Below are 26,022 nucleotides of genomic sequence, written 5' to 3'. Positions count from 1 at the left end.
TTTTCATATATCAGAAAATTCAATTATATCATTCACTTCTGAATAACCGCCACACACACGTTCCAAAAACCCATTAACCTTTCGTATTTCCTTGTAGCTATTTAGATAAGTTTCAAACCAATTAAATGTCTTTTACCAACAGACATTTTCATCAGTTAGGCCTAATTTGTAAGACATGATAGGGACAAGTCCCCTTGTATTAGCTTATGATGCCAATAATTCGCCCTTTCTTCATATCCCTGTGCATAGAATGAATTAAGACTGGGCCTCTAATACTTTCCCAGAAGTGACTAGATTTTTTGTGTAGTGACAATCTGCTTGGTACTGAAGCTGACATCATGGGTCTACTTATTTTATCAGTCAATACATCCAGCATCCAAAGAATTACAAAGGTAAGTGTCAAGTAGACAGAATATATTACAATTAGCCTAACAATTGTTGTCTCTAGCAATGTTGTTGTGAAAGCTCAAGTACTTGGACAAATCTTTGACTATTGCACCATGTGCTGTTTGAGCACTGTCAAAAGCAGCAGAGTTGATCTTTGAGATGTAGAGAAAAGGTTTGTAACAGCTTATACTGGTAATGGTTTTCTTAAATCACCGATTTACAGGTTATAATGATAGAATGATAGTAACCAGGCAACAAAAAGACAACATATTCACAGCTATGGCTGCAAATTGTAATATTAGATATTTATTTCTTAAAAGTTTGGTGAAAGGAGAAAGAGCACAGCAAATGAATTAGGCCTCTTCTCACTTACCATGTGACATTTAGCGGGCCTGTTCTACAGTTACAGTAGAGAAAGTCAAAGTGCAAAATAATTGCCCAAATGATATAAATAGCAGGTCAAGTCTATCCTTGGCATTAAAGGCCAAGGGTGTATAAATTTTAGACCTATGTGTAATGCAGAGGAATGTGCCACACTGCCAAATGACCCACAGTCGGTCTAAGTGTAAGAAACTGGTAGAGTGAGGTCAGCAGGTTCTAATGGGAGGATACAGTTAACACGTTGTACCTGAAATGTAGTAGATTAAACATAGACGCACCCTTTTTAGTCTGAGCAAAGTGTGCTGAACATTTTTCTGAAAGTAATTCAAAGCTCCTGTTACAAAAATATAAAAATACTATTGAAAAACGATATTTATGCTAGAAAAAAAGCATGCCCAGTACAAATCAAATAAGAGGATGCTGTATATTTAGAAAACAGACAGGGAACAAAATGGAACAATATAATTGCTAGACATATTTTCAATTATTTTCAATGCCTGAAGATGAACAAAAAATAATGGACACCTGACAGATATATATTCACAAATTTAAGTATTACATCTACATATTAAGAGATTTATTTCAAATGAAGTTAATGTGATATTCAATATGTGATATTCAGATGTTAATAAACTTTAAGAGACTTGTGACAATCGCATTTCAATAAACTTTGAATGTCATTTTTTTTTTTACTGTAAATAAGCATAAAGTTTACTTTCACTGCACATAATATAAATTATATCAAATATTAGAAATGCCACAATTATCAATTCTCATGCATTTACCTATAAAACAGTTCACTGTTATTAGTGTTATATATCTGATGACATGAATGAGAAAGCTTTTAAGCAGGTTACTGCATTTCAGTATTGTGTGGCACCTTGCAGCACATGGTTGGCGGTTGCTCTGGGATTCCCCAGAGAGCGACAGTATTGGGATTGTCCCTGTCTCGTGCCACAAACGCCACTCCTCTCCGAAGTCTGCCTGTACCAGCTGTGCCTGATGCATTCTGCTCTGATGCAACGACTGAACTTCAGCTGGTGGACTGCAGTGTGAAAATAAGTGTTGGCTGGGAGTAGACACACTTCAGGGCAGAGTGCATAGTTGTCTGTGAACTGACAGGATACGCTGCACTAATCACACACACTTCTGAGTATGACTGAGTGTTCTGGACTGGGATAAAAAAAAAAATTTTTTAAATTTAAATCTGAGACGAAAGTTGGTTCCAAAAAGATAACCGATTACTTGGGAACATGTACATGGTAACAAGGTGGTAATGATTACATGAGCACAACATTCCAGGCTAAATGCACCTTGCTTGTTTAAAAGCCATCAGTGTAGTGTCTGGGATTTAAGACACAATGCTTTCAACACAGTGGTAGGTCCACTCCTGTTTCTCATTGATGGGGAGAACATGTTGGCACACCTAAGGAAGGATCAGACAACCCTGGTTATGGTTATATACACTCACTGAACACACAACAGCAGTGGTAGACGTGCAAAAATACTGATTTCTGTCAGTTCAGTTTGACTAACATTAAAGACAAAGAAAGCAAAAAGGGGGAAATACTGAACAGACAATGAAGTTGGTGATACATTTGGACACAAATTTCTCTGAAGCTATAAGAAAAATCAGGAAAAAGACAGACGTGAGGGGATTTTTAATGTCCTAGTTGTTTCTGTGCTGGACTGGAGAGATTGACTGTGAGAAGTGTGAACTCTTCCTTTTCTTTCACTGCGAGTTCTCCTTAGAGGGGAAACAGAGCGTGAAATGCAGCTCTCTGGCCAGCCACACCGACAGGCTGCCAGCTCCCAGTAACTCCAGTGAATACTGTGCCAGTGCAGGACTGCCAATCAATACCTCCGTGAACTTTTCTTTTCGACTTGAATTGCATACAGTATGTTTTTGACAAAACTTACCTAAACGTTCAAATGAAAGGCTATGCCGTTAAATGTTACAGCAGGATATTAACCAAGTTGACCCACATGCTAATCCTAACAATTACTATTTGGTGGCAGAGTAACGACAGATTCAGTTTGGGGCGAGACTAGCCAAAATAATTATGTGACTCACAGAATGCTATGGTGTTGCCCTGAGTCACAAACAATTTTCATAGCATTTACTAAGCTGATAGCCCTACAGCAATGGTTACTTTCACACCAAACAACAATTTCATATTGATTTCATGTTGGAATTCCAATATCATAATAATGAACATACATATCACGAAAAACTAATCCCTGAAATACTGCCTACACCAGCTGTGCAACAAGCTCTGCTTTATGGCACAATGGTTGCACAAAAACATTACAAAACCCACGTCATGTGTGGGCTAGTCTGTGCTTTACCAAATTACAAGAGAGGATACTCAAACAGTGGAAGTGGACTACAACTGAACCACGGTGTTCCAACTTGAGAAAATAAAAAAGAAGAAAAAAAAACAGGAGGAGGGGTGTCATAAAAACATACATTTAACTCCATTTAAACTTCTCTGCTTTACTTCTATAATAATCCATCAACATCAGCGTTGGATGGAGAGTAAGCCATTTAAAAAATTCTGCACACATATACAGAAGTTTAAATAAATTCTAAATGGTCAGTAATGGATTCTTACTGCAGTATAAATGTTCTGGGAGCTAGACAATAGGTTTCTCACCATTTTGGTTCTTGCAGGGACCTCCACAGCAAACACACTCATGCCTCTACTGCTAATGCAGTTCTTACTCTGCTCGCTGTTCACATGCACCGTCACTTTGTGGTTGGACTGCAACAAAAAGGAGAGAAAAGGGGAAACCACAGTTCCTTACAAATGAGTTTCCACTCCAAAAACATGACACGAATGCAAATATCCAAATGTAAGGCTCTGTATTTCAGTGAAGTTACTTTATACTGAAGCAGAAAAAAATGCACTTCATTGAGAACACAGCACATAATTTAAATGCGAGTCATAGATAGCAGTGTGTTGAATACTCAGGTCAGAATAATTGCACAAAAAATAGGCAGAAAACAGGACCTGGCAGTTATATACATCCATCATGTGCATAAATAAAATATAAATTTCTGGACATAAACCACTGTTGCTAATTAAAACACGCAAAGTGGGTTCCAATCCCATCTTAAAGTTAAACTAAAGAATAACATATGTAGGAACAGTTTTGCATTGCATCAAGTTTACAGTATATATTAATGGCTAATGAGTTATTATATATAAAATATTTAGCACCTATTTTGCATGTTCTTACTTTGAAAAGGTTAACCACTTCCTGTATAAAGCTTATGAAGGAGCTGTCCATCACCAACTTGCAGCATTCTCTACTTGATTGAGTCCTAATGGGATTTATTCTCGCTAAGCTGAACAGCTTTTCTCTGTACCTGTTCAGCCCTTCTGTCTTACCTTCCAGATTACTTGGATACTTTCATTACTATAGGATTTAAGCCCACTTCTGTTTTCCTCTAAACTCAATCCATGGGTCATCTCACTGTTTCCCATTGGCTATTCTCCCTTCGTGTCACCTCAGGTGATGCACAGCTAGGGCATTCCTCAGCTCTGATTCTCAGATTTCCTTCTTCCTCTTTAAGGCTCCGCCGTGGCTGACCTTAAAGCTCTCCCGGTCTCATCTCATTCCTTCACACTCTCCTTCCCTGCTATAGACCTCAAATTGAGTGCTTTCCCTTTCTGTCCCTTTCTGTTACAAAATAATCTCAAGGCCTCGCACGGTTTCATTCTACTCTCAAAAAATTTCTTCTTTTCTGACAAATAGTTGCAGGTTTTTCAAAAGTACTTTCAGACATGGTTCCATACTAACAGCTGATTGAAAACTCCTTGCTGAGGTTTTGCACATTTTTGCTTTAATTTACTGTACTTCCCAGTTTCACAGACTTCATTCTTATTCCTTCTCTGCTGCTAATACAGTTCTTTGTAGTTTCTTCAGACTGGCCTCCTTCTGTCCTACCTCTCCCAGGCTGTCCTAACTCTGTTTTTCCATTTCCTTGTTTTACCATATTAAATTCTACAGATCTCGCCTCTCTCCACTAGTGCTGTTTGGCACTGTGATAACTACCCTATTAACTCCTTATTTCAATGTAGTCAGTTACCTACCTATTGATTCTTAGATAGTCCACACTAGGGATGTGGCAGTATGAAAATTTCACGGTATGATAATCGTACTACTCAATATCACGATTTTCGGTATATCATGGTATCAGGTTTTAAGCTAAAAAAATTAATAAATCACACAAAGTTTAGAACTCGAACTGTTTATTTATGGATCTGCGGATTTTTAAAACCATTTTAATTGAAAAATAAAACAAAAAATGCAACTGAATAGTTCACTCCTTGTAATTGCATATTTAAAATAATGAAAATCATTTTTCCTGAATCCAAAGTGAGCCCACGCGGATGAACGAGTTCGCTTTTTGGGGGGATATATGATTCTTCATTACAGTCGGTATCAGAATCAGCGTCAGACATCGCAAGTGTTGTAAGAGACTGCAAACGGAGATGCCGTGTAGCTGTATAACAGCTGGCTAGCCAGCGTTGCCAGGTGGGAAATATTAAACTATCGTACTGGAGGCTTAAAATTATCGGATTTTAAAGAAAACTATCGTACACAGCCAAAAAAGAGAAATCCTAGGTGTAAATATGTAATTTCACAAAAATAGCGTATTTATTGTAAGCAACAACCTTGTTTGACTCGCCTACTCACATACTTCAGCCATTGAGTACAATACCAACAGCCACAAAGGGGAGAAAAACATTTGCGCACCACATACGCTGCGTGGAAGCAGGCAACTTCCTGGACCCTACTCAAATGAATGAGACTCACACTAAAAAGCCTGGTCTAAGGATAATGTCAAATAGCCTACAATTAAATCGCAATCGCTCAAACATGTAAACATTATAATTGAGAGCTGTAACGTTACAACTCATCAGCATGGAAACAACAGTTGTATAAGTCATCAGTGTAGAATTATAACATTATGCTGTGTCAATGTATTTAATATGCTGTATCAATATTTGTTTGTTCTTGTGAAAGCATGTCTCTTTTCAAAACGTCTGAACGTCTCAGTGCATAACTGGCCCTAGGCCTACTTAGTCTGTGAGTTCAATTTCAACCTCAGTTCTTCCGACGACTTTGTCTTTGCCTCTCCCCTGCTTTCACCGGACTCCTCGGCACTCATTTAGCTAGTTTTTTACATAAACGAAAAGAAGAACATCGCTGGTAATTTGTAGGTAGCAAGCTAACTTGCATTTTACATCAGAAAGAACGAGCGGAAGAACGACAGCCGTGCAGCTGCTTGCTCCCGTGGGGGCACACACGTCATGCATCAAGCATAATGATTGGCTGAAAAGACACAACCTGTGTTTTTAAATGACTTTTCCTCTAAATACAGATCTAGGATCAGATTTCATTATCTCAATTCAGGTCCAGTATATTATTTAATATGGGTTATTTAGATATTTTATCAGAGTAATGGTTGGAAAAAAAATTCCCTGCATGAAAATAGCTTTTGTCACATGATATACTATCACGGTATTACGGTACGTTTATATGTACTATTTCATATTTGAATTTTACAGTATATCGTCATACCGGTATACTGTCACATCCGTAGTCCACACCTTTATTCTGACTACAACGAACATGAGAATTATTACTTTCAGATCTCTACATCTAAGATACATTATACATCCAGTTTACTTTTCTTAAATATAAATCTTAAACCCAAATATTTGGCATGTATTAGAAACATATTTACGCAGTACATAAACCAATGTCCGCAGCAAAACATTTAAATATAGGTTTTATGATATTTTGCACCAATTCTGTTTCCCACAAACTTTTTTATGAATTTAAAATATGACACACCAATGTGAGCACTGGATCCATTCTTTCATTTTTCACATTTCTATTTTTGTTGAACTTCGGCAAACATGAACTTGGAACATGTTCAGTCACACCGAAATAGTTCTTCAATCTGCACATCACCCAGAACCCATTTTAATCATGCTTCTGCTTTCCCAACATCAGCTCCCAGCTGCCCGAGCCCTCTCAGTGAAATGATTCATATTAATATTACATCAGCAAGCGCAGATGGTGTGAGAAAGAGCTCCCCAGCGCACCTCCAGCAATCCATTCTAACTGAACATGTGTGCCACCTAATGTCCTTCCCCCGTATTAATGAACCTAATGGATTATTCTCTATTTCCTGACACTGCATTGTTCCTGAGGTGGAGCAGCGAATGATTCATGCGGGAGGGGAGGCACCTTGTTGGCGATGACGGAGGAAATCCTGGCCTCGCTTTTGTAGGTGTGGATAATGACGTTTTCGTGGCCCTTGATGGTCTTGGCCTCCCCTTTAGAGATAACCGATCTATGCAGGGCTGTGTTGAGGACCTTGCTGCTGGACTCCAGGTTAATTGGCTGGACGGTGGGCTGGGTTTCCTCCGAATAAACGTCAATGACAAATGGACAGGCCTGGAGTGGAAAAACACATGCAATACACGTACAAAACATCACATTACATTACAGGCATTTACACATCCTTGCTCAAGAGTACAGTGGCAGTGTCCTACTTGGGACCTGTGGCCTTTAGGTTACAAGACTAGTTCCTTACCCATAATACTACACTGCTGCCCCCCCACACACACACAATACATCTCCCCTTACAAACATTGCCATCTTGGATTGGCGTTTTATTTGCAAAGCTGCACGCACATTCTTTTAAATAGCAATATTAAAACACAATGAGGCCATATCATATGCACTCAACAGCCCTGATAAGCTTGTGCAGCCATATAGCACTGACACTGACAGCGCTGCTCTCTGGGCGGAGCTGCGTTACTCACCTCCACCATCTCCAGGCCTCGGTTGTAGCCCATGGACTCCAGGGTGACCCACAGATCCGCGGTGTCCCCCTCGCGGTCGTTGGCCTCCATGAGGTTGAGCTCCATGAAGCCCTGCCTCGTCAGCTCATTCTTTTTGGTGTCAAAGTTCTCTGCAGAGCAGCAGATGAAGTTCCGGTGAAATACTGCGCAGTAATAATGGATGCCCTCCGGCACACATCTGTTCTTCCACACACTTCTACTCAGGACGCTCTGCATCCTGCTCTAGTCTCTACTGCTTATTCTGTTGCATTTACAAACAATGCCTGCACAGTTTAGCATGCAGGACAGGTGTGCAGGGTGGCAATTTAAATTATATGGTTTCACTAGCAGACAGCACACTATTAATCACCAGTAAAAAGAGCTGTCAACGCAAGACTCCTGTAAAGGTTACGTTACTCTTGTCGCCCTGTTCTCATATGCTAACTCAACTGTCTGTCTGCTTGTCTGTCTGTCTGTCTGTCTGTCTGCCTGCCTGCCTGCCTGCCTGTCTGTCTGTCTGCTTGTCTATCTGTCTGCCTGCTAGTCTGCTTGTCTGTCTGTCTGTTTGCCTGTCTGTCTGTCTGTCTGTCTGCTTGTCTATCTGTCTGCCTGCCAGTCTGCTTGTCTGTCTGTCTGTTTGCCTGTCTGTCTGTCTGCGTGTGTATCTGCTGCCTGTCTGTCAGTCTGTCTGTCTTTCGGTCTGCCTGACTGCTAGTCTGTTTGTCTGCCAGGCTGTCTGACTGCTTGTCTGTCTGCATGTCAGTCTGTCTGTCTGTTGTCTGTCTGCCTGCCCATCTGTCAGTCTGCACGTGCGCACAGAGTGTGTGATGTCACCTTTGCAGACAGCCCAGGCGTCCTCGTCACACTTCTCCCCGCTGGTCCTCTCCTCAAAGAAGTTGTACTCCTCCAGACTGAGCAGCCCGTTGCCATCCAGGTCGATCACCTCGAAGATGTCCGAGAGCGCCGCCCTGCGGGACAAACAAGGAGCTGCGTGTTACCATGCAGCAGGGAACGCACCCCGGACCCCCTCCCTCTGCACACGCCGGACCCCTTCCAGAGCCACATTCGGCTTCCCTCCCTGTACCCGGGTAGGGGGGTTCCTCTCCTGAGCAGGCCCCTCCCCCACGAGGCCCACCTGAACTCTTTGGTGAGAGCCAGCTCCCCAGCGTCGGTCCTGTACACCAGCTGGGCTGTCTTCAGCGCCGGCGCCCTGCTCCTCCTCAGCCTGCAGCCCGTGCTGAAGGGCAGGATGTGGTAGGTGCCCGCACTCAGTTCCCCCTTCCAGCCAAACTTCTGTCAATCAAAGGAAACAATCAGGCCACTGCAGGGCAGAGTGTACATGCAGACAAGAGCCCGCCCACAGAAGCTGTCTATCACAGAGAACCTCGCTGATGTCACAATGCGCTGCTAAATAAAGCGCTCCAGACAGCGCTGCTGGTTTGGCAGCGGCTGTGGAAATACTCAAACTGGCTGGGAGGCATAAGATCTGCCGCCATACTACTACAGACTGCCTTATCGCATTCTGTCAGTCAGCAACATGCAGAGCAGTCACGATAAGGGACTCACAGTATGTCTTAACCCTGCAAAATGCCACTTAACAACTCTAGTGTGCCGTGGACACATCACACACCACACACACACACACACACACACACACACACACACAGATGTTTGTGCCGCAGCCAGGCACAGAGGGCATTTTTCACTGAAGTTTGTTGAACATAGGTTGAGCTCCCCAACTCAGACCGCAGCAGGCTAACGAAAATTTGAATGGAAATATTTTGTTTCAATTTATGCCACTTTAATCAATCTCTAGAAGATATTTTGCCTCTAGAAGATATTTTAGAGGATAGCGATGTAGACAGCTTACATTATGTGCATAAAGCAACACATCACTTACAGTACAGGCAGGCAATTTCACTAGGCACCTCAACACTTTTTGTGCCCAACAGATCTGCAACATACAACTATGTGTCATTTTTCAAATTAAAAAAGAATAATTTTGCCAGAAAGCGACTAATTTGTATTTGTGATTCCACTGCTCCGATCAACCCCAATCCTCTTTCATTTCATATCGCTGAGATTGTACTGCAGTAGGGGTAAGGTCTACTGTGGACACACACACACACACATACACACACGCACTAGGTGTTAGCAACTATAAAGTCAATTGTGTGTTTCAGTCCAGTTTTATTATTTATGTACATGGATGCATTAACTATCTGGCTAGTGGCTATATAAAATAATTGACATTTGTGATATAAATATTTCTACCAACATGAGGAATACCATGCAATATACTTAGGCTTAGAATAAAAACACTTTTAATGTATCTCTATATATTCATTTCCTTGGTGGAGTAAAGAAATTACATCATGCATGACATGATAGAATGAAAAATAGGACACAGAAAACATAATAAGTCTGACAGTATATAAAGGGTCTTGGTGGCATGAATGTAGAAAGATTTAATCAAGCAGGAAAACAGCCTTAAGGTCAGACCTGCCACAGGGAAACAGCCACTCACCTCTTTGTCTCTCTGCTCTGTGAAACACACCAGGTTCGAGTCTTCCTTCGTCTTGTTTGCAGTCACAAGGAAAAGAGCAGTGTCCACCTTCATCCAAGAGGAAGGCCTTTCTAGAAAATTAAAAAAAAAGATCAGGTAAAGCCCTGGACCAGAAACTACGGTGGAAATTCTTTATGTCCCTAAGCTTTTATAAATGGCTGGTGCCATTTCCTTATAAACAGACATTTCCCTTAAACCCTGATGTTAACTGTGCTTCTCTGGTATGTGTTTGTCAGTCCCACAGTAAGGGCTTAAACCCTGATGTTAACTGCTTCTCTGGTATGTGTTTGTCAGTCCCACAGTAAGGGCTTAAACCCTGATGGTAACTGTGCTTCTCTAGAGCAGGTGTGTCAGTCCCACGGTAAGGGCTTAAACCCTGATGGTAACTGTGCTTCTCTAGATCAGGTGTGTCAGTCCCACAGTAAGGGCTTAAACCCTGATGGTAACTGTGCTTCTCTAGAGCAGGTGTGTCAGTCCCACGGTAAGGGCTTAAACCCTGATGGTAACTGTGCTTCTCTAGAGCAGGTGTGTCAGTCCCACAGTAAGGGCTTAAACCCTGATGTTAACTGTGCTTCTCTAGAGCAGGTGTGTCAGTCCCACGGTAAGGGCTTAAACCCTGATGGTAACTGTGCTTCTCTAGAGCAGGTGTGTCAGTCCCACGGTAAGGGCTTAAACCCTGATGGTAACTGTGCTTCTCTAGAGCAGGTGTGTCAGTCCCACGGTAAGGGCTTAAACCATGATGTTAACTGTGCTTCTCTAGAGCAGGTGTGTCAGTCCCACGGTAAGGGCTTAAACCCTGATGGTAACTGTGCTTCTCTAGATCAGGTGTGTCAGTCCCACAGTAAGGGCTTAAACCCTGATGGTAACTGTGCTTCTCTAGAGCAGGTGTGTCAGTCCCACGGTAAGGGCTTAAACCCTGATGGTAACTGTGCTTCTCTAGAGCAGGTGTGTCAGTCCCACGGTAAGGGCTTAAACCCTGATGTTAACTGTGCTTCTCTAGAGCAGGTGTGTCAGTCCCACGGTAAGGGCTTAAACCCTGATGGTAACTGTGCTTCTCTAGAGCAGGTGTGTCAGTCCCACGGTAAGGGCTTAAACCCTGATGTTAACTGTGCTTCTCTAGAGCAGGTGTGTCAGTCCCACGGTAAGGGCTTAAACCCTGATGTTAACTGTGCTTCTCTAGATCAGGTGTGTCAGTCCCAGGGTAAGGGCTTAAACCCTGATGTTAACTGTGCTTCTCTAGAGCAGGTGTGTCAGTCCCACAGTAAGGGCTTAAACCATGATGGTAACTGTGCTTCTCTAGAGCAGGTGTGTCAGTCCCACAGTAAGGGCTTAAACCCTGATGGTAACTGTGCTTCTCTAGAGCAGGTGTGTCAGTCCCACGGTAAGGGCTTAAACCCTGATGGTAACTGTGCTTCTCTAGAGCAGGTGTGTCAGTCCCACGGTAAGGGCTTAAACCCTGATGTGTAACTGTGCTTCTCTAGAGCAGGTGTGTCAGTCCCACGGTAAGGGCTTAAACCCTGATGGTAACTGTGCTTCTCTAGAGCAGGTGTGTCAGTCCCACGGTAAGGGCTTAAACCCTGATGGTAACTGTGCTTCTCTAGAGCAGGTGTGTCAGTCCCAGGGTAAGGGCTTAAACCCTGATGTTAACTGTGCTTCTCTAGAGCAGGTGTGTCAGTCCCACGGTAAGGGCTTAAACCCTGATGTTAACTGTGCTTCTCTAGAGCAGGTGTGTCAGTCCCACGGTAAGGGCTTAAACCCTGATGGTAACTGTGCTTCTCTAGAGCAGGTGTGTCAGTCCCACAGTAAGGGCTTAAACCCTGATGTTAACTGTGCTTCTCTAGAGCAGGTGTGTCAGTCCCACGGTAAGGACTTAAACCCTGATGTTAACTGTGCTTCTCTAGAGCAGGTGTGTCAGTCCCACAGTAAGGGCTTAAACCCTGATGGTAACTGTGCTTCTCTAGAGCAGGTGTGTCAGTCCCACGGTAAGGGCTTAAACCCTGATGTTAACTGTGCTTCTCTAGAGCAGGTGTGTCAGTCCCACGGTAAGGGCTTAAACCCTGATGGTAACTGTGCTTCTCTAGAGCAGGTGTGTCAGTCCCACGGTAAGGGCTTAAACCCTGATGTTAACTGTGCTTCTCTAGAGCAGGTGTGTCAGTCCCACGGTAAGGGCTTAAACCCTGATGGTAACTGTGCTTCTCTAGAGCAGGTGTGTCAGTCCCACAGTAAGGGCTTAAACCCTGATGGTAACTGTGGCGTTCTCTAGAGCAGGTGTGTCAGTCCCACGGTAAGGGCTTAAACCCTGATGGTAACTGTGCTTCTCTAGAGCAGGTGTGTCAGTCCCACGGTAAGGGCTTAAACCCTGATGGTAACTGTGCTTCTCTAGAGCAGGTGTGTCAGTCCCACGGTAAGGGCTTAAACCCTGATGGTAACTGTGCTTCTCTAGAGCAGGTGTGTCAGTCCCACGGTAAGGGCCTTTACCGTCCTCCTGATTGAGGTTGAGAGGCCGGATGGTGAGGAAGACAGTGCTGGTCTGGGGGAGGTGGAGTCGGTATTGCAGAGACACAATCCCACCATCCTCTTCCAAAAAGAAGCAGCCTTTAGTACTTGTATGATGCCAAGTCTGCAGCAGACAGAAGATAATAGACACAGTTAAGCAGGAGGGCAGAGTTCAAACTTTTCTTGAAACAGTCTGGACCCAAATTATGGTAATAATTACACTAAAATAACTGTTCTGAGCTTTTATTATATCACCATTATGATTATGAAACAAGGACATTTTGAATCAACTAGTATGATAGATACTAGTTGTTATAAATGTGAGATATAAATGTGTAAACATATGGCATTGTTATAAAAGCAATCAAAACTAATTACATTGTAAATTGCAATTAAAAATATGTGCATCCCTCTGCCACTTGGTATGTCATTATAATAATTTCAAGAACAAGGAGACAATTACTCCTTACACATATTGTTGCATTTCCTCACAGGTATCTATGACTTGCACTATCATAACATGACCACAAGATGGCACTACAGTAATGCAAATTTCCAAACAAAGGCAAACCAGCAATAGAAAACAGATGAACTCTGCAGTGTAGATTAAAATTTGTACACTACACAAATTAAAATATTTCTAGCTTCCTATCAAAAACAGAAACCTGTGCAGTAAAACAGGAGGAAAAAGAGCTACTGTTATTAAGGAAGAGAAAAACTGTCATACCATAATATGTGGGAAACATTTACAACCCAATGTACATACTGTGATTTATGTCAGTATTCTACCAGGAAATTCTAAAATATATGGGTTAATGTCATTATGGGAGACTGTTTCAGAGAAAAATCATATATGACTAAACATATCACAAAGCAATGTATTTTTACTACATTCTTTATGGTGAGTAAAGTCTGTTTGAAAAAAATCTTCATTTGAAAATGACGCAAAATGTAATAAATTTTGATATCCTGTTTAAATTTTGAGAGATTGGTTTTTAACCCATTGGAGAGTCTTTTCAGGTAATGTAGTTATGGAATAGTACACAGAATTTGAGACCCTTATTGTGTAGAATGGCTTTATACATCTTTTTTGATGTTCAATAAATCATCAAGTTAAACAAAGACATAAAATAAATGTGGCAGGAAATGACATTTCTTTACAAAAGCTATTTACTCAGAGTTATTCTGTTAGGTTGTGAAATATCAAACCATAACACTTCAGTGGTTTGTACACCAAATATCAAATGAAGCAAACTGCCCAAGGCACAAGGCCACTTTAAAGACTATGAAATAGAGTCCCTCAGAGATGGGCCAACCGGACGGCTAATACAGAGCCGTGTCACTTCCTCCCGTTCGCCTCCCTGATTTACTGCGCTTTTAAAGCCACGGCGCCCCTTCCCTCAAAAACATAACCCACCCGTTCCCCGCTCCCAATTATCACTTTAGGTCGCCGCGGCGCAGGCAGCGGTAAAAGAACTTTCCAAAGTAATCTCATAGCGCACATTCTTTACGCCACTCCTGGCCTTTTCCAATTTCCGCGCTTTGACATGTACGCCCATTACTTTCTGCTGTAAGAAAACCAGTAGAGGTTAAGTCAAAAAGAGTGAAAACAAAGAGGAGAAGATCAATATCAACACTCTATACATATCGACTCGGAGTAAATTTGGTCCAACAGGCCTCGGAAACCCCAGAGCTATGCAAGGCCTGGAAATTTTTTTTTCTTGACGTTCAACATTTTTTATAAGAAACCGCACGGCGTTCGCATTCGTAGGCAAAAGAAACGGCCTCCTCCCACACACGCTGCACAGAGTCCGAGTAAAACGCATTTCATCAGGGTGTGTGGTACCTGAAGAGACTTGGGCTCTGACAGATGGCCACTCTTAGTGCTGCTGGCTGCCACGGTGATGTTAGTGGACGCCGACGTTCGCCGACTGCGAGCCGAAGAGGGGCGTGAGGAAGACCTGCCCTCCGCTGGACCGAACCGGCGAAGCACAAAAACACTGAGCGTCAAGGCTGGCAGACCGAGGTTTACTGAAAACATTTACAAGGAGCAGACGCCTAGTTCAATCCTTTGATTAATGAAGCACGCTAAATTACAAAGGCACAATCACGGGCCTTCCTATTCATTATAATCCACGCCTTTCTCACTACAACTAATTGAAATGAGAAAAGATCAATTTGGTAATGAATTGGCTGATTGTTAAACAGCTCTTCAGTCTGCAGAGAGTGAGTGTGGAATTAGGCGATATGACCAACAGCAGGGCACCCGATGCACGTATGATATTAAATCACTCAATCATGTCACACATCTGCTTTGAGACCGTAAGGCTGGATGGTTTTTGCTGGGATGTGGATTGCAGAGATGCACTTCAAATGTAATTAGTAAGGTATTTGAACCTAGTCAGAAAACAGAATAATTCTTATATTTAAGGACTTATGTTCTATTTGCCTTTCTCTGCCTATAGATATACTAATAACTAATACCAAAATGATGGGGCATACAAGCCAGTGTCAGTGGGAAAATGTAAAAGGAATGAATCAATATTTCAAATGGGAACAATAATGTTATAATCCAGACACTATTTAGAAACTAATTTGTTTTTTCAACCCTCATTTGAGAGTCGTCCTTCACGTGGCTCGCTAATCCCTCTGAGCCACTGCAGGGGTCACCCAATCAATAACACGAGCGCAGACTGACCAGCGCATCTACAGCCTGCTCGTCTCCTGTCCTCCACACAGCCTGGCTGGAGGCACCTCATAAGCAACACAAAGACACGCAGCTCCCACTGCCTGCCTTTCATTCCTTCTGACAGGGCTTATTTCAACCATTCATTCTGATGGGGCTTTAGTCATACAAGCATTTATTTGCTTCTCTAGATAAATTAAAACGTGACCGCTTATCAATATCAGCTCCGCTGTTCATTTCCTTGGTGAAGCCCACTGTTTCTAGCTACCCCTACACAAGCGGACCATCTCGGTGGACGTGTGGGGCTTTAAAGCAGCCGTGGAGGGGGCTTACCTTTCCTTGGCGTGGAGTCCGGCTCTGTTTTCTGTGGGGCCTCGGGTGATGCGGGAACGGCCTGTGACGCAGAGTCCTTCAGGGAGATCTCCGTCTGATTGCCAAAGTTCTGCTGCTTCAGCTTGGCGTCAGACTCCAGCTTCTCCACGGCCAGCGTCTGACACCGCCCTGCGGTGGACACCAGCAGCCTGCAGAGCTGAGCACCACGCAGCGAGGTCACTGTGTTGTATCGTACTCTAAAGGTGAAACACGCTACACGTGTAATGGCACTGGGGTCCTCCAAAAGCCACGGCCTACAGGCCTTCCCTTCGTTTATTTATTTAGAACAAACGACCTTGCAGAGCACTGTGCCAATTTACACTCAGTGGTTGACTGGCATTACTCATAACCAATCATAGCAAAGTTTTGTAAATCCTTCCCTGCTGTGGCTCCATCTCTATAATGATCTTTTGAAAGAGATGGGGAAAAAAGCAAACCTAAGAAACATGCAACGATCTTAGTCTTACCTGTGTATAGTCTAACTTCCCATCTTTATTGGACCCAGCTAATGACAAAAACTGATTAACCTCCTCAGGACTCATCTTTTCACCTCTCTGTGAAAGGAAAACAAAAAAAGAAGATTTAATTATAATGAATTACCAGAAAAACCAAATGATCAAATCATCATACTAGTTGACAACAGTTATAGCAAGAGACTTGGATTTTACTCACCGAAGTGAGAACTTTATAGAGTTCACTGTGTAAAACATATCCCTGACCACTTAGATCTAGTTTTCTGAAGGCCCTCAGCAGCTCACTTTCTTCTGTTGGTTTCTCTTTTCTAAGAATTTCACAGAAGTCATCAAAGTTCAGTTTTGTGGTTCTCTCTGTCCAGAACTTTTCCAGGGTCTTCTGGGATGGGTTTCTGCCAGCCTGTTGCAAAACTGAACAAAGTCCTGTATTTTAGGGAAAACTATCTTATTTGTAGAATTAACAGTTATAGAGGACTACGGGGTCACGGTTGTAGCTAGGCTTACCCGTGACATTGTTACTTAAGAGCGTAGACACTCAGAGTCAGATAGGGGTTTTACTTCATGACGTTACTACACCGAAGATGGAGACTTCATTGTCAAATCGAAAGTATGTTAGATGTTTAGTGTTTATTACATTAAGTATGACTGAATAGACTCCCAAACCGTGAACGGTATATACAATACAAAAAATATATAACATTGCAATGTACATTTACTGTTTTTTATTTCATATTTGCTTACCCAGACACAGTTGCTCCTTTGAGGTTATATTCGCTAAACTGGATCTTAATACCGCCAGGTATGCAGCCCTGCAATTGATGTAGAATGTCTCTTCGGTGCTCAGAGATTTCTGCATTGCTAGACAATGCCACAGACGACGTTATTCAGAATATGAGGATATTTTGGCTAGCTAGTTAGTCAGCCAGCCAACACATTAACTGTATAGCTGACTAGTTAGTAGCTAGCTATGAGGAGCTAGCTAACTTATAACATCAAATGCGCCGAATTACCAAATGCTCATCAGAATTATTATGTATTGTGTAATGTCAAATATAATGAATTAATATGTATGATGGGTCAAGATTTTAACTCGATAAAGTAGTACGATATCTAGCTCCTATCTGATGATGCAGCTAGTGGTAGCTAACTAAATTGCTCACTATCTTCATGTCATGTATAACGCTCCGTGTACTGGTTGCTGTGTAAACAATCAAACGTGTGCACCATAACCGACAGTGCAAGAAAAAGCAATATAGTTCCTCCTTGTATTTTGGTTAGCCACCGTAGGTTAAACGAGCTCAGATTGAGCAGAACTAGTCATACACCGATAACAATGCGATATTATTTTTGTTGTTAGGAATGAAACAAAAATACTCGAAGGTATTTTGTAAAATCCTGGCAAAAGCTGTAAGTGACATTGGTGTTTCCGATGGACAAAATATATCGCCGTACCGCGCCACTTTTGTACCACTCAGTTCGCTGAAGCTCCGTGAAGCTAGCAACAATTAGACTTCCTGTATATAAGTTCCAGTAAAAACTTACGTGAGTTTCTATCAAAATACAAACACAGAATTAACGTTAATAGTGTTAATTAGTCCCGAAAAATAACATTACAGTGACCACGGTTTCTGAGCTTTGATAGAGACTTACCTTTATTTAAAAACATTTCAAATAAAATGTGTACACAATCGCTAGCTACTAGCTTCTATCTTGCTATTTGGCTGGTTTAAATTACTAGCTTGCTGTTTGGCTGGTTTAAATTAAGCCTGGAATATTACTTTGTATGTATATATATACTTTATACCAGCGTTATTTTCCTGAAAGGACTGCGTAATGTTAAAGGTATGTGTTTAAATATGAATATCATGTGTAATTATATCCAACTGTATTCGTTACAAGAAAAAAAAAAACGACAAAATCGCACTTATCATTGCATTTACCGAGCTTTTAGTTTGAAATTCTCTAACCGGAAGTTTTCGATTGTTGCCAGCTTCACGGCGCGGTTCGCTGATGTTATCAGCTGCTTTGTCACAAATGTAGTATTCGGGTTGCTTCAAAGAGAAAACAATGCCGTAAGTGTATCTTTGGTTTGATTTTTTTCAATGTAGTCATTTGAGTCCACACGTTCGTACGAAGTGGACTGAATGATTTACATGAGCTAGTTGTTACCTAACTTTAGCTTACGTAAGTTAAGTTTTGTATCGCTACACTAACATCTGGTCATTTTTCTTCCAGAGTAAAAAGAGCGCTTCGTTTAGAAGAGAAGGAAAACGTGAGTAGATGAACCTAGCAATCTTATTTTATTAACGTGAAATGTTGAACTGGGGCTTTAACCAAGACAAAAGTTATTGCTAACAATAATTTATTATTTCTTTATTAAAAACTGGCATGCGTTTTAGTCCACATAATATTCAACAACACATTCGTTTGGCGCCATTAACTAGCACTGAAGCCGAGGAGTGTGACCAATCGCCGAATCCAATTCTCGGGTAGGCTACAGTGGATTCTTGATCGCACAAACACGTTAGTTAATAACTGCCAATGGCACTGTGACTCATTGCGAAAACGATCTCTAAATGGATAAAATACAGGGCAGCATTGTGTATTTTAAGTCAATTTGTATTAATTAAAATAAAAGGTTAATTTGGTTTCAAATAAATGAAAAAAGAAACGGTTAACTTGTACTGTGCATGCAAGTTCATATCTCTTTTGCTTGAAGCGACTGACATTAGTAGCACAACCTTTATTATAAACCTAGGTATAGACTATGAAAAATATGACAAATTACAGTTCAGTAAGAAATATGTAGTTAGTTGTAACTATCAAAGAGACCACAGGCAATTCTGGAATGAATGACATGGAATTTAAAAACATGTCAATAATCCACAAAGGCCTAGATATATTACTGGATTCTTGTAGAACTCATCATGATAAATCCAGAATCTGTTGGTGATTTTTATGAGCACCCTGTGTTACTTGGGCGTACATTTTGTAAAATAAAAAAGTCACAATTTGGAGGTTAAAGCACGTGAAGAAATACGAAACCACAAGTGTTTGTAGTACAGCAATAGCAACATTAGACAAGGTGCTACACATGGTTATATCATCTAACCTGAACCCAGAATCATTTCTAGTCAAGGTCCATTTCTCACTTTAGGTTATCATTTGTCTTCATAGATCCAAGAAGAAATTTAAAGATCTCGACTAACATTTGTGAATTCAGCATACCTGAAAATAATTAGCCAAGATAATTTGCCAGCTAGCTAGATATTAACCTATATATTTAGCTATGGTATTAAACTCGCATGGATATGACTACTTTTATGTAATGTGAATATTGTATGCTTGATTTCCCCTTGTTTTCATATTTTCAAATGTAAATTTAAATCTCGGTAATCTTAATTGTTCGGTAGATTTTGAATCCTTCCAACCAACATAGAAACCTGTTTTTATCTTGAAATTGTATCATCGCCATTTGTCACCATTGTATAATAGTGGGGAAAACTGATCAAGGGTTTAAGTTTGTAGATAAATTTAATGTGGAAAGATGTGCAAGATCATAGAATTGTTGTCAAGCAGGTTAATGCAGCTATATCTGTGTGTCTAATTAATACATTCTAAATAAACCCATGTCGTAATAAAGTATGAAACTAAATCATTGTTATATGCAGCAGACACCATCAAAGAGACCTGTGCCGGAGGGGACCTATTCTCCATTGACTGGTACAGGCTTTTTGAGCCCTGCCCCATCTCCTAAAGGTAGCCCCTCCCCCCGCACAAAGTTCTGGCAGACTTACATTTGCTGAATTTATCTTTCTGTATTCTTTAACGCTGTCAGAAACGGCAAGCAAGAGGGAGGTTATATTTTAGGGAATAATATACAAGTATATGAGAAAATGTATTTATTGATGTGAGGCCTCATAAAGTATGTATACCATTCCTGTTTTACTGCTCGGGCATGTCATAAGCCCTGGGAGTCCCAGGAATCCTCCTTCTTTAGATTAAGCAGCAGTATTTCTCATTCTTTATTATCAATAATATCTGTGCTCAGCTTGATTTTTACAGTCTGCTGACATTCAGTACTTTATCAACAGGTCATTTTAAAGCCCGAGGAAAGACTGATAATCCCTCTAAAACACAAAAACCCCAGACAGATGCAGAAAAGTAAGTATCCCTGCGCTGGCATATTAGTAATTGATCTTGGAGTGAGATTATATTAAAGCATGGTAAATATTTAAGTGAATGGTATTTAAGAGGTTTCAACAGATGCTGGAAAAAAAGATCTCTTAGTCAGTGAATATTTTAGTTGCTCCAGTTGCCTGATAGACAATTTGAGTAATCTGTATTTAATGACAGGAGATGTAGAAAGAGGGGTATTCATCACTGGGGAAATATAGAGTGATTTACATAGCTCTAAAAATAGTTGAATAAGGTTTGTTAAAGAAAAAAGTCAATTTTTGTCCCCAAAGCATATCACAACGGTTTAATTCAATCCATCATAGCAAGCTTTGAAAAAGACAGATAGTCATTTGAGGGTCTAATTCATTGAACGAATATAACTAGCGTAATTGAATTTTAAATGCTGATATTTCCGTGTAGTAGGAGACAATAGTAACTACAGCATTGGTAAATGTTTTGATCTGATGTGTTTCAAAATCCTTGCAGATTACAAGCCTTAAGATCTCAGATTGAAAGATCAGTGAAAGCTTTTGAAAAGGCAAGACAGCAACTGGAAAAAATAGTGGTATGTATGTCCCTTTTTTTAACCTGTACAGTGAATACAGTGCCTGTGCATTAAGATATGTTTCGCTAGTCATATTAAATATAAAAGAGATCAGGCTGTGTCCGTTCTGTGTGGTTTGAGTGAAGTGATCGGTGTCTCTGAATAAAGCCTACAGAGGGCAGTAGTGAGCTGAAGATATTCTTCTCCAGAGGCTCTGCTGACCTGCAGTCTGAACTGCGCAGAAACAGGGAGCTGGGTGAGTGGCAGTTCTCTTACATTGTACTAAATCAGAAGATCTTTAAGGCTGTTGGCAACTGAATATCAGAGTGTATTAAAAAACTGGTGAACAGTGATGTTACACGTATAAAATGTAGAAAGGTATAGTCAAGCCCTTCCCCCCCTCATTATTTTGGGATTTAATGGTTTTGTGTGTGTATTACACCTTAGTTTAAACTACATTGTCTCCTCATGATAAACGTCTTTTCAGTCGCCCAAGTGGAAGCCCATCTTAAGGGGAATGGTGCCTGCTCACACCCATTTTAAGGTATGTGGTTTACTGGCTTCACAATTTCATTCTTATTTCATGACAATTGGGATATGCCCTCACAAACATACCGCAAAGGAGAAGAGTTGATCATTAGACTATTTTAATGGTCCAATCGCACAATCAAAATAATACTTGTACGATTACACAATAGCATAATTTTTGCTGTGAGATACTGACGAGTAATGCCTCGTATTATGTTGCTTCAAATTCTGTTATTTTGATTGTGACATTTCCTTGCTTCATGAAAAGAGGGAAAGAAAGAAAACATTTTTTGTTCCACTTAACATGGAACTAGATTGATTTTAGGGTCTCTGGGACTTGGAGGCTATTGTCACATGGGAAGGAGTGAAGGCTTCAGTTCATTTGTGATTGGACAAATGGAACAACATTCATTTCACTTTCTATGGTTCTTATGGCTGTTGGGGTAGTGTGCGTTTATATGAGCGGGTGTGGATGTATGTACAAATATGATCTTGTGAAAAAACAACATTTTGGTTTCCTTATACAAACTCCCTTTGTGTGACTGGTGCAGACAGAATTAATTTGATTATTTCAGGGACACATTGCCCCTAAAGCAAAACGATACTTGTGATTCAACAAGACAATGGAGATTTGTCAAAACTGAAAGGATGAATTGTCACAATTTCAGCATGTTTTTTAGATGGGGTTGTCCAAAATTGTTCTAATTGGTTACAGTCAAGACCCTTAAAATATATGTAGTTTGTGGCTAGGCTGGATGGAATGTCACATTTTTATCACATGGCGAAGCATGAAATTAGTCTATTTTGCATAAGCCTACGTACAAAGTGTACAACATTTTCAAGTCAATAGTGGAAGGGAGAATGAAGCTATTGTTGCCTTGGGGCTTGCATTTAGTGTAAACAAACTGTTATTCAAGGCTGTGTAAGAAAACAGTACAGTGTTTGTTAAAGCGTGAAATTCGGACAGATAGCCGTAATACAAACCTATGATGTTATGGAGACGCTGGCTCACACGGTGTAAAATGTTTGTTTTGAGTTGCTGGGAAGAGCTTAAAGTTCACATGCTAAATAAATGGAGGAGTGAATCAGGCTGATTCAGAGAGAGGCCTAGGGGCTCCCAGCTGCTATGGGAAGGGCAGGGATTCTGTCTGGAACAGCCAGAGAAAGGGTCTCATGATCAGTCAGTTTAAGCAAGGTCCTTTTATTTTATTTTTATTTCAATGTGAATGTTTCAACATAAATATATCATTTATATAATATATCATTTGAAGGAAGCTAGATTTTTTTTCTACACAGATTAACTGACTGTATGAGATAACGATTCATTTATACATAATAAAATGTCATACAATCTCATTTTCAAATTGGGACGTTCCAAATAACCATGGATGCTAAGCTGGCTGCAGGTCGCAGTTTTCCTTAAATACCCATATTTATATATACTTTGAGGTCGACTGAATTACACAGCATGTATCAGAGTGTCAAAAGAGTTGCGTTGTTAAATTGTATTTACCACAGAGAATCAAGTTAAGATTCAAAACAGAGTGTCTCAAAGAAGGACAATCGCTTTCATTTGTAAAAGACCAAAATTGTTGCTGTGTCTAAAGAACCTCAGCAGTGCCTGAGCTATTCATAAATAACACTAGGCCTGTGACTGGTGGTGTGGTTCAGTGGCCATTGAGTGCTCCTGGTGTCCTAGACAGCTGAGTCAATTGAGAAGGATATTTTAACTTTGTCAGACAAACCCTGTGAGAAACTCGGAGGTCCCCTCCCAGGCCCCGATCCAGCCACCGGCCCCATCTTAAAGTATGGCCCCTGCGTTAAGAAGCACCCAGAGCCATTCTTTAGGTTAACAGAAGTTTCACTAAGCATTCTTGAGAAGTCACTTTTCCTGAGCAATCAGGCTTTGGGTAGATATAAATTCCCAGGGTTGTCCAGGCATTACAAATCCCCAGGTTCCCAGTATGTGCTGATGACAACAAAATTGAAAAGAAAGACTGTAATAATTCTGAGCAAGTTTCTCTGCAGAAGGTATTGATTATTTGTGTGTGGTGAGAGATTTGGAAAATTCAATTAAAGGAGTTGTGCAAAGGTTTCATAAATTTTCCACCTCCACGCCGTACAGAGACATTGTTATGTTCTAAATCAATGTAGCACTTCACAATATATTTTCTTAGGAGCATAAAAATAAATAACATTTAAACAGTTCTGCTTACTACAGAAACAAATTTTATTTTCTGTGAAGCATTTAGTCATGTATAGGTACCGACTCGCTCACATCTGCTGGGCAGTATCAAATTTTATTGCAATTTTTCCATAAGAAAATCCTATATAATATGAATTTTTAGATGACAAAATGAGGCGAAAGAGGATGGATCAGCAGTATAAAAATTGATCAGCTAATAGATAAGAGCATGTAGTGAGAGATTTGTATGGCAGCCTTAATAGGCTGTATTAAAGAAAGATTCTTTAAAAATGTAATAAAACAGATGGGATTTTTTGCACAACAGGGATGGGCAGCGTAAGGTGTACCTGGCACATCAATTCTGCGGGGCTGAAAGAATGATGGTTCTCATTTGGTCTGAATTCCTGCCTTTATGATTAAACACACAATGACAATTAAAGCAGAGGCCTGTAAATAAGGGACTGCTGTGGTGGGCTGACATCTCTGGGGTCTGGTCCTGCCTCTTCTCGTTAGGGACAGCGGCAGCTCACACCCCAGCCAGCGCCCGGTCTTCTCCTGCTTTTAACAGGCTTTGGTGCTGAACCTAATATCACAGTCGCGTTTAATGGAAATGTTTACTGGATACGTCACAGGTGGTTTCATTTTACCTAAAATCAAGTGCGCCCAAAATTGATTGACATTGGGTGTTTTTGTAGGTACCGTTGTGCTTCACATTGAAATGTACCTGAATTCAATTAAGCCAACGATAAATTCTGAGTGTTGAACTTGGTGCTGAACTGATTTTTATGTGATTTTTACATGAGGGATATGTAATTCAGTACTGATTTTTGCAGGTTTTGCCAAGCCCGGCAGCTCCTATGAATTCCTAAAATCAAACCAAGGTGATTCTGCTTTTACTGTTCTCACTAGCAACTGCCGAAAATGACATGCATCACAGAGCTCCGGTCTCTTAATTACACATAGTGCGCAGTCCGTTATTCTGAATTTAAACGGTGCCCGCGTCTCCAGGCGACCACAACAACCTGAGCAGAGAACCTCAGTGACGGGACGACGTGCTCATGTTAATGTAAATGATCGGCAGTCAGTAGCCGGCCTCCGTTGCAGTCGCTGCATGCAGGTGTTTTTCTCTATTGATCTGAGGGCCGAGGACAGCGTTGGGGGTGTAATGCTGACTGGTGTCTGGGGGTGTCCCCGCTCACGTCCACCGCTCCTCTTTTCCATTTACAGGGCTGACGGCTAAACGGAACGGCTCTGCTCCCCCGCGGCGCGGACGCAGACGTACGACGGGTTCGGAGCGCAGATCTTTCGAGGCGTCCAAGAGACTGTCAGTCATCTCGCTCGGCGTCAGAATGAGAACCGGGCGCTTCAGACACATTTACATTGGGCTTATTTGCGAGAGAGGTCTTTGCCGCCCGTCTGACAAGTGTTGATTTTTCGAATAAACCCCGAACACATCGCTGCGAAAATAATGTTCTTTTAGCAGTCGCCCCGGTCCCAGTGTGACTGACGCGCAATGAAAGCTCCCCAAAAGGGGCTGGCGGCGCGGGCGGGGCCCACGCTCTTTATTTGGCAGCGCTCGCGAGGGCCGCGGTCGCCGACCTACGCAACAGCTGGTGCCGGGCAGAAAACATTTCCTATTTCTGCCCAAGGTGGATCATATAACTCTCACTTTATCACCCTTGGAGGCCATCTGAAGGACAAAGCACACACACCCATAAACAAAACTAATGTTTTTATATGGCCCCTCCGGAGGTGGGAAAAGAGTCCTCAGCAATCCTGCCCCCCCCCCCCCCCCCAATCCCCTCGCCGTGTGACACGGGAGCGCCGAGCGCCCGACCAAGGTCCTTCCGGAAGGGTCACGCCACGGGCCGTGACAAACGCTCGCCGGCCGTTTCCCACTGATTGACGGGAACCGGCGGCCGCCCCTCCCGCCCAGACCAGCTCCGTCCCTCCCGCGATCCCGCCGAAGCCCCCCCACCCCCCCCCGGCCCGGCGGAGCTCACTCTGGGGAACGGCTCTAGGCCGGCCCAGCCGGAGCCTCGTCGCCCCCTCTGTGACCTGATAACATTTATAGTTGTAATGGATTTTTTTAATGCCTGTCATTAACTCGCCCAAAGAGAGGGGGAAAAGAGATTGCTTGTACCTTTTTTTCCGTGGTATTTCAGCTTTATGACATTATGTTCGGATATGTCATCTTACATCATTTTTGTTTTAGAGCCCATCAATGCCTTTGTTTTAATGGACAGCGGCCTTTGTGTAGACTTGTATTCAGCGGCTGTAGTGAATTCTATATGATAATAAACGGCTTGAAGACATTGTTTAATTATTGCGCAGGATTCTGAAATACACTTCGTGA

At 41.7% G+C, this 26,022-nt stretch overlaps 2 protein-coding genes across 5 annotated transcripts; one reads left to right on the top strand and one right to left on the bottom strand.

Annotated features, from left to right (window-relative positions):
• Positions 1-667: 667 nt before the first annotated feature.
• efcab7 (EF-hand calcium binding domain 7) lies at positions 668-17,712 on the bottom strand. 2 transcript variants are annotated; one of them, XM_064331923.1, is made up of 14 exons: positions 16,972-17,712; positions 16,430-16,641; positions 16,225-16,311; positions 15,719-15,914; positions 14,546-14,670; positions 12,682-12,823; positions 10,165-10,274; positions 8,773-8,930; positions 8,472-8,605; positions 7,620-7,768; positions 7,039-7,248; positions 3,426-3,533; positions 2,082-2,194; positions 668-1,813 (listed from the first exon to the last, which is right to left on the bottom strand). In XM_064331923.1, exons 1-13 carry the CDS (start codon positions 17,084-17,086, stop codon positions 2,120-2,122), a joined length of 1,821 nt encoding a protein of 606 aa, XP_064187993.1. In that variant the 5' UTR covers positions 17,087-17,712; the 3' UTR covers positions 668-1,813; positions 2,082-2,119. The 2 variants fall into 2 exon arrangements, with proteins under 2 accessions (XP_064187993.1, XP_064187992.1); XM_064331922.1 differs by having other exon boundaries at positions 668-2,194; positions 16,972-17,711.
• A 451-nt stretch (positions 17,713-18,163) lies between these two features.
• itgb3bp (integrin subunit beta 3 binding protein) lies at positions 18,164-25,989 on the top strand. Of its 3 annotated transcripts, XM_064331928.1 has the most exons (9): positions 18,172-18,302; positions 18,466-18,502; positions 19,902-19,989; positions 20,325-20,394; positions 20,896-20,974; positions 21,122-21,209; positions 21,441-21,497; positions 24,500-24,547; positions 24,894-25,989. In XM_064331928.1, exons 1-7 carry the CDS (start codon positions 18,298-18,300, stop codon positions 21,494-21,496), a joined length of 423 nt encoding a protein of 140 aa, XP_064187998.1. In that variant the 5' UTR covers positions 18,172-18,297; the 3' UTR covers position 21,497; positions 24,500-24,547; positions 24,894-25,989. The 3 variants fall into 3 exon arrangements, with proteins under 3 accessions (XP_064187999.1, XP_064187998.1, XP_064187997.1); XM_064331929.1 differs by lacking the exon at positions 24,500-24,547 and having other exon boundaries at positions 18,164-18,302; positions 19,905-19,989; XM_064331927.1 differs by lacking the exon at positions 24,500-24,547 and having other exon boundaries at positions 18,176-18,302.
• Positions 25,990-26,022: the final 33 nt, after the last annotated feature.

This window comes from Anguilla rostrata, chromosome 4 (genome assembly GCF_018555375.3).
Source record: "Anguilla rostrata isolate EN2019 chromosome 4, ASM1855537v3, whole genome shotgun sequence".
NCBI classification, from domain to species: Eukaryota; Metazoa; Chordata; class Actinopteri; order Anguilliformes; family Anguillidae; genus Anguilla; species Anguilla rostrata.
Note: the sequence above shows the minus strand (reverse complement) of the source record. Positions and strands in the feature narration are given on the sequence as shown.

Bases quoted from the DNA above. Each gene is read 5' to 3' on its own strand.
- efcab7 (XM_064331923.1), bottom strand. From the start codon at position 17,086: ATGCAGAAATCTCTGAGCACCGAAGAGACATTCTACATCAATTGCAGG. The intron at 14,671-15,718 runs GTAAGCCCCCTC...GGTTCGGTCCAG, and splicing joins GGACTCCACGCCAAGGAAAG to CGGAGGGCAGGTCTTCCTCA. The intron at 7,769-8,471 runs GTGACATCACAC...GCTGCTCTGCAG, and splicing joins CGCCTGGGCTGTCTGCAAAG to AGAACTTTGACACCAAAAAG.
- itgb3bp (XM_064331928.1), top strand. The intron at 20,975-21,121 runs GTATGTATGTCC...CTCTGAATAAAG, and splicing joins AGCAACTGGAAAAAATAGTG to CCTACAGAGGGCAGTAGTGA. The intron at 21,210-21,440 runs GTGAGTGGCAGT...ACGTCTTTTCAG, and splicing joins GCGCAGAAACAGGGAGCTGG to TCGCCCAAGTGGAAGCCCAT.